Source organism: Pavona decussata, unplaced genomic scaffold (assembly GCF_977016875.1).
Source record: "Pavona decussata unplaced genomic scaffold, jaPavDecu1.1 SCAFFOLD_110, whole genome shotgun sequence".
Lineage (NCBI taxonomy): Eukaryota > Metazoa > Cnidaria > Anthozoa > Scleractinia > Agariciidae > Pavona > Pavona decussata.
The window spans coordinates 32,428-48,101 of record NW_028145524.1 but is presented as its reverse complement, the minus strand read 5'-3'; the positions used below and the strand labels follow the sequence as shown (position 1 = coordinate 48,101).

At 40.1% G+C, this 15,674-nt stretch overlaps 1 protein-coding gene and 2 pseudogenes across 1 annotated transcript; 1 reads left to right on the top strand and 2 right to left on the bottom strand.

The window, feature by feature from the left end:
- The first annotated feature begins 1,740 nt into the window (after nt 1-1,740).
- Nucleotides 1,741-5,698, top strand: LOC146470791 (uncharacterized). Its single transcript, XM_085121495.1, has 4 exons — nt 1,741-1,997; nt 3,224-3,600; nt 4,449-4,699; nt 5,306-5,698. Exons 1-4 carry the CDS (start codon nt 1,741-1,743, stop codon nt 5,501-5,503), a joined length of 1,083 nt encoding a protein of 360 aa, XP_084977621.1. The 3' UTR covers nt 5,504-5,698.
- Nucleotides 5,699-7,064: 1,366 nt separating this feature from the next.
- Nucleotides 7,065-7,791, bottom strand: LOC146470790 (uncharacterized; annotated as a pseudogene).
- A 4,326-nt stretch (nt 7,792-12,117) lies between these two features.
- LOC146470789 (uncharacterized) lies at nt 12,118-14,576 on the bottom strand (annotated as a pseudogene).
- Between the last annotated feature and the right edge of the window lie 1,098 nt (nt 14,577-15,674).

Below are 15,674 nucleotides of genomic sequence, written 5' to 3'. Positions count from 1 at the left end.
AAATTTGTTCAAAATTAAACATGTCTGTCGAGAAAAATTCTCCAAAAGCGGCTGGAACGCAGGAACTTAAACAAGTTCGAATGGTGAGTTCGCTAGGCCGTAGTTACGACAAGACGAAGTACTTGCCTCACCAATGTTTTATCCCGAAATTAATTGCCAAATAAGCATTGCGCCCTGAAACCTTAACCCTCATAAAGTGAGCAAAAATTCCTCCAATACGGTTGGATTTGCGAGAACTTTAAAAACGACAGAAAACTTGGTTGTAAACAGGAAATTAATGTACAGCTTTGAAACTGCCTATCGTTTTCTTTCCCATGCGTGCACTGAACGTGCGTTCATTTTCACCATTTGATTAATTAGATAGATGAAATGAAAAATAAAACCTATTATCGTATTTAGATAACGCGCATAATGTGAAGAGTGAGTGACAGTAGATTTTCTGATATGTCGCCCTTTCATGAACCTTTTCCATCTGATCGATTGAAAGATGATATTACAATCACGCACCGATACCAGTGTAAGAGGATACATAAACAAGGTACGTGAACAAAGAGGATGAACTGTAAAGCGAGCTGGAGTTGAAGAACCACCACTTTGCAGCCTGATCAAGGAAAACAGAAAGGGAAATAACCACCACTGATCCAGAAAGGTAAGCGCTTTCTGTTAACTGGCGGATTAATTTCGACCTTTTGTACTCTCCTCCATCCGTCTAAAAAATAACGTTTATCTCCTGAAGATTATCCAGAGTGACTTGTCGTAGAGGTGGTGAAAAACAAACCCGCACTCTTTCAGCAATGGCAGCCGAGAAGCCAGACCAAAAATTATTTAAAACGCTGCTTCTTTTTCGACTAGATAAACGTTTTTGGGTGTGGATGGTCAAGAAGGAAATTGACATCAACCTAAAAAATTCGGGCTGACGTTTTTAACTTTAACAAGCTTACTACATTTATTTTAAAAGGGACAGTACAAGTCGGTTGCTCTTGTATTAGGTAAATGCGCTATCAAACGTACTTCTTTGAACAATGGTCTGCGTTATTTGAGGCGCTGGAAACAAAGTTGTTTCGAGTTAAAACGGCATTTCAATAGGTTAACACTCATATTCCAAAAACGCAATCACACGTTCACAAATGACAACGCTAACTATTGAGAAATTAAACTCTGTTGTTCGTTAATTTATTTATTTATTTATTTATTTATTTATTTTTCTGGCGAAGGAAAGAAAGAAAGTTTCTTCAAGTTTCCAATTTTAAGACAATTAAATGCGCCATGCAAAATGTCCGTGCTCTGAAATGACTGTGGTCTCTGAAAAATTTCAAGTTCCTCTCCAAAGGATGTCCAGTGCTTGGGTTGGTACTAAGAAATTAGAAAAATAATCATTTTGCCTCCAAATTTAACAGCTTTTGAACATGGCACGCCACATTGATACATCTACTTTAATCATGTGCCGAAAATTATATCACCTTAAACTATAAAACTATCTTCTCTGCATTAACCACTTTGTTTCTTTATTTCTGTAAAGAATATTATATGCCTGATGTGTTACAAACTTACCTCACATTGCTGTCTCGATTCATACCATGAGTTACAAACTTTGCCCCTTAGTACTTTGATCAAAAGAAATTTGCAGATCCATTTTGTTGTTAGGGTATCTCAATCAAAATTTTGCAGCTTTAATTTCTAGTTGTCTTCTAGTGTTGCAAAATAATCCAATGAAATAAACATGTACTTTTGTTTCACCAGATGAAGTCACTGTCACTTGCGCTGCTTCTTGCAGCCCTGAGCATCTTGGACCTTGCTGAAGCAGGCCAGGTGGGCCGCTGGTCGAAATGCCACGGGACTCCTCCTGCAGATTCATTCATTGATTCAGATTATAACATACCGGCCTGGTCTCCCTACTGGAATAGATATGGACGAGCAAATGGTTGGGGGAAATGCAAGGCTTATTTTGCCTGGGGCTGGGAAAGAGAGCAATTTAGCGGCGAATTCTACGTGCTCCGGTATTGTTGTATTGAGCAAACTCTTTAATACGCAGATTAATTCGAAATTTACACGATAACATTCCTTAAGAAAGAATTCCGCTACTCAAGATAAAATCCACAACATTTAGACGCAATGCTCCAGAGCAGGAGAGATAAGTTCCTAGTTGTCCTTCGAGAGTCACGCTCAAATAAAGGTGCGAAAAATCCGATCACGTGCGATTTAGACTAGTTCCAGGCCAGTTTCTACTCGTTTCCAACAAGTATGTTACTTTGAAATTCGGACCTTTCAAATTAAATATCTGCGACTCAATTGATTGCATGGTTAAAATTGGGGTGATTTCGGTGCTTCAGTAAAAGTAAGAGAATTAGTTATTTATTTTCTGGGAATCTGATTTAAATAAGTGACTACAAAACTTTGTTAATCTCGCCATTGTATTTAGCAAGCATATGGTGTTATCCTGCGCATGGGGTTTTATGCGGAAACTAATCTGCTCTGTTTAACCAAAAACCTGAAAATTGTTTGATCGATAGATCTGATTCAGATTTAGCTTAAAAACGGCTGTTTGAAGAAAAAAAAGAAGGCTCTTTTCTTAATAAAAAGTTTAGACCTGATAGGGTCGACTCAAACAAATAACAAATCTCGCGCTGGTAAAATCATTTAACTTTAATTACAAATCGTTTTATTGAGAATTTAAAGTAAGGGACACGAAACTATACGAAATTCTTGTGGTTCTACTGATTTCTGAATAGCAGCATGTACATCTCAGATGATTTCTGTTGTCATTAAAACGTGAAGGGACGGATATTTTGAAATTTACCACGACAAGCTGGAATAAAAAGGATAGAAGGTTACTTTGCTAGCTGCTATAATTGCAGGTTGGACATTTCAAGGCCACGAGAGTCCTATACGAGAGTAAATGTACCTTTAATTTACATATTTTGCATTTATTTATTTATTTATTTATTTGTTGTTAAAAGGCCTCTAATTAAACTATCCTATTCTAAGTAGACTATTTTGTGCAAATATGGTTAAATTGGGGAAAAAATGAAAAAACAAAATTACTTGAAAAATTGTTGAAGTGTTTCATCTATTAATTCCTACAAAAGTAAATTCTATACGAAAAATTAAGTACATGCAGAGGTTCTTTCAAACTTCAAATGGTCTCTTGTCAGTCACGACCGGTATGGTGTTTCATTTGCGTTCAAGTGAATCTTTTTTGTCTTGTTTTCTATCTTCTAATTAGAAAGGAAGGACTTTCCGAGACCGGAAATAAGTATGTGTGGATGTCATTCAGGGATTACATCTACAGGAACAAGCCTTGTGAAGTAGTGGAGTACGACACCAGCAAGCCATGGATACCTTGCTATTTGAAACAGGCGGATATGAAGGATTGTAATGGAAATTGGTTCAAGCGTGACATATTGGGCTTTTGTAAAACAAGCAGCCACTACTCATGGGTAACGTACTGTGGAGACGACTACGAACAAAAGCCAAGTTTTACTTTGACCAATGCTCAAGTATTGTGCAAGGTAAAAACGGCTAAAAGAGTGCTCACCATCACCCATGTGGATGATCTCAATTCTAACAACATCAAGACGAAACCAGAGTCCATCTTACAAGGTATTTAATCGTAACGCTTAAAACAAGGCTGATTTTTAACTGATATTATCGAGTTCTGATGATTTGTCGACCGAAGCAAAAGCAAATAACCGTAAGTATAGAAGCTGCAAACAGAAAAGCTAAAAACAAAACAAAACAAAAAACAACAAGACCAAAAAAAAAAAAAAAACAGATTTTATACGGCTCATTTTTTCTGGGGTTCAAGGCGCAGGCACAAGACGACTGGTTACAAACTTGGACATGCAGGAGGAAAATTAATGCTCAAAGCGAAAACAAACTGTGAAACAGGCACAAGGGTCGCTAGCTTTGTGACGAGGGAGGTTTGAGTACACATAGCGAACAAGTAAATCCGATGTTACTCAACCTCACTTTATATTTTAAAAGCGCAGCTTTGGAGGTTTCAGTCTTTGTTAGTAATTTCAGGGGATTTTTTTTTTCTTTTAATTATGTTGTCAGTGACACATAAAAAACTGTGAACAAAAATGCGAATAAACCTTGCTTTCGTTGGAATAGGCCTTTATAGAACAGATCGGAGGCAAAGAAATTATTAATTTCAATTTTTATTCGATTCTCTGAAACTTTCACCTCTCATTCTCAAATACTGTTAAAGTTGTCTATTCCTCGGGAATTTCTAGAGGTTAAAAATGATTCTTAAAACCGACGTTTCGAACAGTTTTACTGGTCTTCCTCAGGGTTGACATAAAACTAAAATTCATATTGGCGGATCGTTGTCTGCTTAGTAGCCACATGAAAATAATACTTGAACGTTTGCTGAGCTTTATGACACTATACATCCAATCCAAATCCAGTCAAATGGCCTGATTGATAAGAAGAGACTTTCTTTTCAGACACAACAGTCAATGGCGGTTCATCAAAATTGACGTGGAAATTCACCAAGAAATGGTCAAAGAAGACGTCCTCCAGCTATTCCAGCGAACACGGGTGGAGAGTCGATGTGAAGACTACTATCGAATCTGGAGAACTTTCAGGTGCCGTTAACAAATGGCAGGTATCAATTGAAGTGGGAGCTCATGGGAATTACATTTACACACAGTCGAAGGAAAACACGCAGGATCTTACCTATGAACGTAACTTTGAGGTAATTTTTGCTTCATATATCCGCCAACGGGTCCTCTTATCTCACAGGCTAAGACCCTCGTGTAAAGCCGGCGACACACCTGATGATTTTACACGCCGATCGCCGCGATCGGCGTATAAAATCGCCGATATCTGGCATGTCAGATATCGGTGATTAAATTCGCCGGCATTCGCCGAGTGTGTCCGTTCCCGCGATTTTCTACGTTTATTGCTGCGAATCGCCAGTAAAGCCAACCCAACAGGTTGGGCGATTTCATCACATGAGTTTTCAAAACTGTCACATCGCCGCGATCGGCGAAAAAAATCGCCAGGTCTGTCCGCATCAATCGCCAGCGAAAATCGCTGGCGATCAAATTTGCCGCGATCGGCGTATTAAATCGCCAGGTGCGTCGCTGGCTTAAGACAACGTGTTCTTTTGTAGTTTCTACAAAACGACAAGTTCCAAGACTTTGGACGTATTATCCATACTTTAGGTTTCATTGTCATCATCATCATTTGGTCCTTTTCCCTTTAAGGGAAATGGGGCCTTTGGGTTGTTACAGCTTCATACTCTCGGAGTTTTCATAATAACGTGATAATAATAACAACGTGCTTTTCTTTTCCTTAGGTGCCTGCAAAGAAGGAATATAAAGTTACAATTACGATTTTCAGGCAGACAATAAGCGTCGGTTACAGAGCTCGGGAAAAGCTCTTTGACGGGAAAGGCAATCTCCTGGGTGAACGCAACCTGAGTGGAACGTGGAAAGGAGTGACCACTTTCACAGGGAAGGCGGATATCACTGAGAAGGATTTGAAGAGAAAGTAACACCGGGCTTGAGCTCAATACTGAGACACGATAACTAAGATTTGTAGCGACTTGTAGTTTTTCCTGATGCTTGTGGCGAGAGACCACATCATCCCCATGAGCGAAAAGTAAGATAGTGAAAAATATACGAAATAATGTAAACACATCATGTCGGTGCCATTTATTGCCAATAAAGAGCTGCATCTCTTGAACTTACTTTTTAGTTCTTTTTCTTTTGCCTGATGTCGACTGTCTGTCAAAGTGAAGTAAACAAGGCTGAAACTGCGTGGAAAACTTAACACAACAGCGGCATGAAACAGACCAAAACCGAAAGGACGTAAAACAAAAACAAAACAATAGTGTCCGTTTATCTTTTCCACGCAGCGCCATCCGTGCTTACTTTACTTGTATGTTTATTTTTGGCTTATTAGAGTTATCAAAGATCCTTCTTTCGCGGTCCTTTTCAACTTATTCAAGTGAATTGACCTTTCCTTTTTTTTTTTTGAAAGTCAATAATACAAAATAAAATCATTTTTTTTTATGATACGAAACATTTGGTTCAGTAATCTTAATTTCCAATGAAGAATGTGACAGAATCGCGAACTGAGTTAAAAAGACGATAATGTCCTTGTAAATAGCAGCCAAGGTGCAAAAATGGAAGATAGACTCTGCCTGCACCCATCTTCTTCAACCTCAAAAGATGGTCTCTTTATTGCACGGCCACCCGTCTACTCCAGCAGTAAAAGATGATCACAACAGTGAGATTCAAACCTCACTTTCCTCGTTTATTTAACAGTGCTGACTGTTGTTAGCTGAGTATTTGCTTCAAAAAGCCATACAAATTTTGTCGGCTATGTTCAGGAGATTGGTGGTGTCTTCGATAATACCCCTACCCCAGACAAGGTGGGTACACTTCGAAGAATCTTGTTATGACCCCTTAGTTCCCTAAAAAGTTCTTTCACATGTGGCAACTGAAATGCTTTCAAAATTTCTTATTTCACCTCTATTGGTCTTGGTTAATTTCAAATCTGCTCATTCCGCTGACTCACATGGAACAATAACGACAAATAGTTCAATTATTAATTTTGCTGACGTTTTCTTTGGGGGAAATTAAAATCATTACGTGTAGTTCAAATTCCATAGCCTTCGGAAACGTGCTCCTGTTTTTTTGTTTCGGTTTTTTTTTTTTTTGTGCTTCCTAATCCGAACGCAGGAAATTTAATAACTAGCACCATCCCATAGTTGTTTCATCAAACAAAGTCTTTATCTTGTTATTGCAGGACTGCATGCATGTTTGTAATGAGTGAGGAAACGACCCATTTCTCACTTGAAGAAGTACATTTCGTCAACATAGCGGCGACTCTCAAAATTGCCAGCTCAACTCTAAATGACTCTAACGAAAACGGACATCCATTCCATATCCACATCAAAACTTCCCCCTCCCCTCCCTTCCCCGTCCTCCTCCCCTCCTCTTCTCATTCCCCCCCCCCCCCCCCCCCCCTCCTCATCACCTCCTTCTTTTTGCGGTGTTATTTTTCGCGGGCAAAATGTGCAAATGGGATAATGGTTGATGGCGAGTCACCTACATACAGTAAGTACGGGGCGCTCTCACATATAGACTCGGTCTTTTCTTGAAATACTCAAATAAACTATGATTTGCGTATTGAAATGGTGCCTTCTTTTGAACGTCGTCAATAAAACCTTGCCAAGCTTCTTTAATTCCTCGACGCTACCGTGGATAGCCACGATGCAGTGGGTTTTTCACCGCCACTTGGAAGAACAGCAGGGCCTGCCCTCGGAATGTTAGTTCCACAACGAAGGCCACGTATTTGTCAGTCAACCACAAGTTGGCTCCCTCGTGGTGCGTGTCCAGCGGAAATATAAGAGGAAATGTTTGTACGCATTAAAAGAGGTCAAAGAATATTGGTGAATTGGCTAGAGAAGTGCTGTTAAAGTTCCCGCAGACGGTGCGCATTTTATTGCGAATCTTTTGCCTTTCATTTCGCAACTCTAATCGACAACGCCAATTGCTGGTTCGAAATCAAGAAGCCAATTTTGGAAACTATAGATTGGAGTGAACCGCATTTGAATATATATGAATAGAAAATGCGGTATATAAATGCATTATCATTATCATTATCATTATTTCAGGTGTGGAGGCATCGCTGAACTTAAGGACTACATCGTCATCAGTACATATATAGTAGGTGTAAACAGGTCTTCGGTGCATTGCGTGGAAGAAAAGCCGATCCCCAAGTGGTTCTTTTGTCAAACAAACAAGTGAAATGGAGCGGTTTCTCTCTATGCATTCTCGACACAATCACATCGATCACATCGGCATCTCCAACTAGTATAGACAAACATTACTAACAGACCTAAGGCAGAAAAAAACAGTAAAAGATCTTCAACAGGACAGCACCAGGACTTTTAGACTCGGATATCTACCACTTGACCCCGTGGGCTACTCAATTTAAGTAAAATGTTCTAAAACGTATTCTGTAATATTTGAGTCCTTGATAATAAAACTTGTGTTATAAAAAAGGCAATATAAAATTAACTGACGGCAGCTTAAAACAATCTTTACAGCCAGCAACCAATAACCTTTGATAAGCCAGCCAGCAATAGTTGTTAGCATGGATATTCGCTAACCAAGTAAAACAGCTTTCAAAACAATAAAACAATCTTCTCGTTAATTACGTAGAATCCGAAACTATTAAAGTTTCTTGCACAAGACAATTCTACCTTATTTTCATTTTACATCTGTAAAAAGAGTTGATTGGAAGAAGCATTTGCAAATGGTTAATATCCTTTCTGTTTTTTGCTCTTTTGTTTCCTTATTTATCTATTTTTTTTTCTTTCGTACTCAATCTATAAACACTATTGATATTTTGCATGTGACGTCATGGCGGCCATGTTGGTGAACAGGAACAATAAGATTTTTCTCCTCTGGGAGTTAACGGCCATTTTATGCAAATTATGTGAGCAAATTCTCTTTTGTTTTGTCCACCAACATGGCGGCAATGTAAACCACCTATTAAGTTAGCTATTAGGCCGGCGATAACTCGATCTGAAAACATCAACGTAACACCGCTGGTATGGAGTGAAGGGCACTTAATTATCGTGTCTATTCACAAATCTTTCGATCCATTTTACAGACTTCAAATTTATTAAAATCATCATCATGACTTTGCAATACACTACGTATTATTCAATCACATTTCCCAAAACAGCAAACCTTAATTGAGTAATTCATAAAATGAAACCTTTGTAAGAGATGAAAATTAAAATTCGCCAAAACCCACTTCATTATCAACTCCTGCTAATCCGCTAATAAACAACTGACGTTTTCATTCGATATGAAAAATTGTCGAAAAGGCAAATAATTCAGTTTTAAGTCGAAAAAATAGCAGGAAATTGAAATCGCAAGAATGTTTCGTTCAAAGAAAAATAAGTAGACACCAGAAATTAAAAAAAAAAAATTGAATCAGGAAAGAAACTGAAACCTGGTTTCTCGTTAATTAGTAATTAATGAATTAGGTAGGACCTAACTGTTATTGTTCCATAATTGTTTTCTATTTTTCATTTTTTTTTTCTTTTGTGTGCTTACTTACAGCATTCGAATGTTTGGTTTTATCGACAAAGTTAATAACTTGAGGTAAATTGGCCACCGTTAAGAGATTCCAGTGCTGACGTTTTGAGCGTCAGCTCTCTCAGGCGAAGGGCTATCGGTACTCGAACCTCTTTACGATGGCCAATTTACATTTAGTTATCAATTTTGTATGGCGTTTCGTTGCGGACATAATATCCACATCATAAAATATGAAATCGAAAACACAAACATTATTCCAAAAGGAGTTAATGAGTCCAATTGTATAAATACTAAGTCGAAAATGCTAAAGTCTATCAAAATAACAATAATTCGAGTTCGAGATATTTAAATTTGAAGTCGACAGCAAGGAAAACTGAACTTTTAAAAACCTCAAAATTCGAAGTCGAAAATAAAAACGAAGTCCAGAAATAAAAAATTCGAAGTCGAGAGCATAAAGTACCTACTTACTCATTGTGAGCCTGCAATCAATGCTCTCGACTTCAAATTATTTTTTCTCGACTTCGAATTTTTAATTTCTCGACTTGGTTTTTATTTTCGACTTCGGATTTTGAGGTTTTTAAAAGTTCAGTTTTCCTTGTTGTGGACTTCGAATTTAAATATCTCGACCTCGAATTGTTGTTAAATTGATAGACTTTAGCATTTTATACAATTGGGCTCATTTACTCCTTTTGTAATAATGTTTGTGTTTTCGATTTCATATTTTATGATGTGGATATTATTTACGCAACGAAACGCCGTAATTTTGTCGATAAAACCAAATGCAAAACATTCGTTGCTACTACACACCGACGCAACACGGCGAATTTTTGAAGGAGTGATTTTTGAAGGCCAGTGACTTAAAAACCAAAGTCATTACTCATTACACAATGGACGTAAATAGCGAAATGAGTAATTTATTGTGTAAATCCACCCTAGCATCAAAGGACTATAATTTTCAACAAATCTAATCTATTTACTAAAAAAAAATTAAGGAAGCTAGTATTTCCCAGAATAAAGGCCCTCCAAACAGATAAGCTTGGTTCACAAGTGCGACGCTACTTCAAACTCAATAGACCTTTATCACACGGCGGCCATTTTGAGTCTCAGGAGAATAAAAAGCTTTGTTCTTGCACGGTAAGTCTCGCACTGAATTCGCGTCTGGCCGAGGCTTGCTTTATTCCCCCGAGTCTCAACATGGCCGCCGAGGGATAAGGGTCTATGCAAGTGCAAGTACACGCGAACAAGTAAGCGCAAATGCAAACGCGCTTGGCTTGGGCTTTCATGAACGTCAGCGCAAGTCATTAGAGCGTGATGAATAATAACCAAAAGCCGATGGGAACACACCCGCCCAACTCCTTCCCGGCTTTCAAAATGGCGGCCCCCGAAATCAATCAGGCAAGAAAAAAAAAAACAGCCGAAGCTGCCAAAGAGTTTCCGGTGCTGTAGGACAAACGTTTCCCAATGTTTAAAACAAGATAACGAAAGCATAGATGTGGAAAGACGTAGCCAAAACGGTGGGATTTCAAAATGGTAAGTTGTGTCAAAAATTTCAGCTCTCTGTAGCTCACAGTCAGCCGGTGCCACTTGCTCAATATTTAACCTTAAAGGGAAACTGAAGCTGTAAATTGAATATATTTTTCTTAAAGCTTAAGCCATGAACATCAATGACTGAAACTTGTTTCTCCATCGGCTCACTTTCGACCTGAGAAAAATACTTTTAACCACGAATTTTAGCCAATAGCTTTGAAATTTTGCACGGGAAATTGTGCCGACTGTGAAGGTGGAAGGTATTGCGCATGCCCACCGATTGAGCGCGTTGAAGTTTGGGACTGCTACTGCCGTTGGTTCGTGAGAAAAAAACAAGACAACCTGCTTGCTCGTGTTTGCATACAAATGCACCGTATTTCAACAGCTTGTACTCCATCATGGTAGTCAAACGAGCTCAAAGCCACCAGGCCCGACAAACAGACAAATTATTTACAATTTTTTTCTCACTTTCTTGCTATTCACAAGGATCTTCCGTGTTACTATAAAAATCTACGTTCTATCTCTCTTTAGAAATATAATTGTTAACTTCAATATATATAAACTGACCAGCGCCCAGTTGTTCAAAGCGGGTTCAAGGTCCTGGCTAATCATCAAATGCCAACGTAGTTTGAGGTTAATTTTCGAAGTGTGATATATCGGTAGGGTAAATTTCGCGGATAATTTGTAAGATTTACTGCAAAGTTCGTGTAATAAGTAATGACTCCCTTTATTTAAGACACCAAGTTTTTGCGATTTGTATAGAAATCACGCCGGAAAATGAAGCCATGATCTTCTGCAGGGCCCAGTTGTTCAATGCCCGACTAAGTTATTCCTAGGTTAACGTCAAATTTGATTCGAGTTTAATTACTAATCAAAAAGGATGCTGCTTTAAGATTTCTGCCCTTAGCTTTGACTTAAACGTTTCTGTTAACCATTAGTTAAAATTCAGGGCCGGGTTGTTCGAAATCCGATTAACCTAATCCTGGATTAACGTGAGCTTTGATTCAAGTTAATTACTAATCGGTAAAGATTCTTCCAAAAGATTTTTGACCCTCAGTTTTGACTTAGACTTTTCTTTACCTTTAGCTTGAAATAAGGCTTTAAACCCACTTTTTCAGAGCGAGATGAAAACCTCGATTGACTTTTAATCGTAGATTAGCGTTAATCGGATTTAGAACAACTCGGCCCAGAGGCCTAACACATTTTTAAAGAGCGAGATGAAAACCTCGGTTAACTTTTAATCGGTGATTAGGGATAATCTGCTTTCGAACAACCGGGCCCTAGGTTTCGTTAACCCGGAAGAATAAAAGGAACCAAAGTTTCTTTCTGTCTCCTGATTAGATTACGAGTACTCCCTTATTTTTTCTTAGGGAACGGGAAAGCGAGCAAACCCTCATCGCGTCGTATCTCCTCGCGAGAGACAATTTCGGGCGCGCGCACGAAGTTCGCTTGCTTTACTATCCCTGAGAAATGTAAGTGACTTCTCGTAGTTTATCTCTGCTTGAAAGAGCTTAAAGTGTTATTTTTAGTCTGTAAAAGTCGTCAATTCAAAGGATATGAAAAATATAATTTATAGGCACTCGAATCGCCGTTCAGTGATAACACTGGATTACTTTGTCCCGCTTCGAACAACAGGGATTTGTGTTGCAATCTGTATTCTACGAGAAGGCAGCATTTTTTCAAAGCGAAACTATAGAAAATCTTCCAACATTCGTAGTGTCATTCTGAACAAGGGGCTCTTTGTTTTCGAGAGCGTCTGTGGGCGATTCGCTTTCTAAAAGAGGAAGCATGCCGCAAACCTGAGCCCGTTTGTAAGATGACGTTCGGAACACCTGTTTGTGCGGGTTCTGTTTGTACGAGGGCGTCCGCCGAAGCGGGTTGTAGCGAGCGCCAATATGAAGTTGTTGCAGCTGATGATGTAAAGGTAGAGAATAAAGAGTTTGTTGGTCCGGTTGAAAACTGTTTTTTTGTCCGACGACCGGCTCCATCGGCTGAACTCTGCCGCCAGTTCGTTCCTGCTCATTTTCAGCCATAAGCTCTTCGTACTGTTTTTGTAGTTCCTCGCTCGTTTCCTCGTACTTTAGTTTATATTCAGAGTGAACGGCCTGCTGATCGGAAAGCTCAGAAGGGGACAGCGGATTTTGATACTGTTCTTGCAGTTTTTGGTGTCCTGCTGCAGCTGTTTAATTCTATTGTGCCCGGCCGACATCCGTAAATGTTGGTGAAACGCGAGGGTGACAGCATTGCCATCGGAAGCACGCCACGCGAGTGGCACGTGAAAATTTGACCTGGCTGGATCGTGAAGATGCAGTCCCGAGCCTCTCTGCGACAGCTGCGGTGGTGTAGATGAAAACAATCCGTTATTTGGCGCGCAATGAGAAACTACGATAGCTGGCTTCATTTGAAGCACATGAACGCTCGGATCTTCAAGAACTTCTTCTGAAATTCCGCGCGCGAGACGCAGCGGATGGTGGGGCGGGACAATAAGTCCTTTCTTAGGCATAGAATGAACAGTGTGCAGCCTAACTTTCGGCTTCTCTTCATCGGTATCCTCACTTTCCATTTTCTCCATTTTCTCCATTTTCTCCATCGTAGGCGAGTCATTTTCTTTACTAACGCCATTGTCTAGCGCCATGGCCGGTCCGATCATTTGTCGCGGCAAAATCGAGCGCGCTTTCAGTCCCGGCTCCCGTATTGGCGACAGTTCTTTCACGCACTCCGTTGCGATTTCCCGCCTTGTTTCAGGCGGCGTGGGAATACGTTCGTGCAGTTCGTTGATGGCGTACTGCAGGGGGATGTATGGTCGCTCAGGTTGCGCCGGCGCGGTGCGCTGAACGGCGCGATGCGGCATCATGACGACATTAGTCCTATTACCCCGTACAACAGCAGACTCCGCGATCCCGCTTGGCCGACGAAGCCTGGTCTCTAGCTGTGTTTGAAGCGGAAAACTTGCTCTTTGTTGCCGCAACCGATCCACAAGTAAGTAATAAATAGCTGTATGGTGATCGTATGCGTTTTCGGCCAGTGCCTAAGGAGGAGGAACAAATATTTTGGATCAGTAAAACTTACTGGAATCAATGATACCCCACAATGAAGTGGCTTGGTGTAATAGTATCCCTTAACCCACTGATAGGATGCTATCCAACCACAAAACTGTATGTACCACCAGTGATTATAAAGAGAGCGTTTTGAAAAGACGAGAGGAGGTGATAAAGATTTTGGAATAAGGCAGTAAACATGCGCTACTGCCTCATTCTTCAAAACGACTGATTACGTAGTAGGAAACGACGCCTGACCTCAAAAACCCATTCCCCGTTTCAGATCGGAGCTTTCCAAACTATACCCGTTACAATACTTTCCGTTTAAGAATTAAATTAAAACCTATACCCATTTCCAAAACAAAGCGGCTCAAAAAGGACATGTCTCTTCTAGAGGTCACAAATACAGATCATTGTTGTAATGGTATATAACCAAGAGGGTTAGCATGCCCTAGTCCTCAAATACCTTTTTAGTATGAAATTTGAGTTAGGAGGCCCTGTTTTGCTTGTTTATATACAATTATCTCAGTGACCTGTAGTCTTGACTTACGACCAGTAAAAGAAACCTGCTGGCTCGAAAACCATACCTACTGAGGCGCAACATACCTAAATAGTTTATAAGTGGGCGGGGAGGAGGGGGGGGGGGGGGGGGGCACCTACGCCCTTCAGTCCGATGACCGACCATGAGAATGGAGCCCCGTAATGGTAGCATACTATGGCGGCGCTTCATTGAATCAACTTCAGTATATATATCCTTCAGTAAATAGTATATATCCTTCATTCTCCAGCATACAACACAATTTATAATTTATAGGCAGACAAATAAACAAACAAACAAAAACTTTTATAGGCGTGCTTTTACTGTTTTTGTTCTCTCGATATCTATACCAAGTCTCTGCATAAGTTCTAGCTCTTGTTCGTTGTACGTTTTAACGGCCATAATAAAAGAAAGAAAAAGTAAATTCGCTATTCGAGGCTTGGTGATCCATAAGACTGCAGCAAGCCTGTTGAAGACGTTCAGATAGTACTAGGGACCTTAAGCAGAGACGACGACGACGCCGACGGAAACGGAACTTGAAAAATTACCTTCGCGTCTTCCAAATAAATCTGCAATGATTTATACTCTCTCAGTTCGTGTAATGTGGCCGAACTATCGAGGAGCTAACGTAGCAGGGGCGCCTTTAAAGTTCGAAAAGAGATAGGAAAATTAATTGTCATGCGTTCACGTTCTCCATGAAACCTTAAATTCGATCATTTCACGTTATTGTTTTGCAGAGGACGGCAAAAAAATGTACCAAAGTGTAAAACGCACGTGCAGAGCCAGAGTCTTGCTAATTAAAACTATTGTTTTCTGACGTTCTCGTTGACGTCGTTGTCGTCGCTGCTTAAGGTCCCTAGTGAGGAGCGGAAAGAAGTATTATCAAGAGAAATAATGGGACAGAGAGGGAGACCCCCAGTACAGCCCTTGGGATATGTAAATTTCTCTTACGCTACTTTTAAACGTCGAGAAAACGGAAGCTTGTTTCACGAGACTTCCGCAATTGCAATTGCAAATGCAATGTTTAATTGGCACGCTCCGATGTGACTTCCTGTGACGTCACACTGAACGTTCGCGAACTTCTCGGTAAACGGACTTCCGTTTAGACGATATCTTAAAATAAATGAAGTGAAATTCACATATCCCAGCCAACGCCCCTAGTTTCCCTTTCTGCCCCCTTATTTTCTCTTGGTATATTGCGATGCGAGGGGACCGCTCCGTCTCCCCAATCCTTCTCGTTTTTGCCATTGGCAATATTATTCGTTCGCTAATTTCCCCTTGGACGGGATTGGATGGGATGCTAGCAGTATGTTACCAGTACCCGTTTATACACCAGTATTCCCAGCACCCGTTTATGCACCTGGGTGTTTATACACCTGGGTGAAGAGAGACAATGTGGAGCGAAGTATCTTGTCTAAGGCTATGTTCACACTTGGTTCTCAATTACGGTGCCCGAGTACGACTTTCGCTGGGCAGTAATGTGAACGCACCCTTTTATCA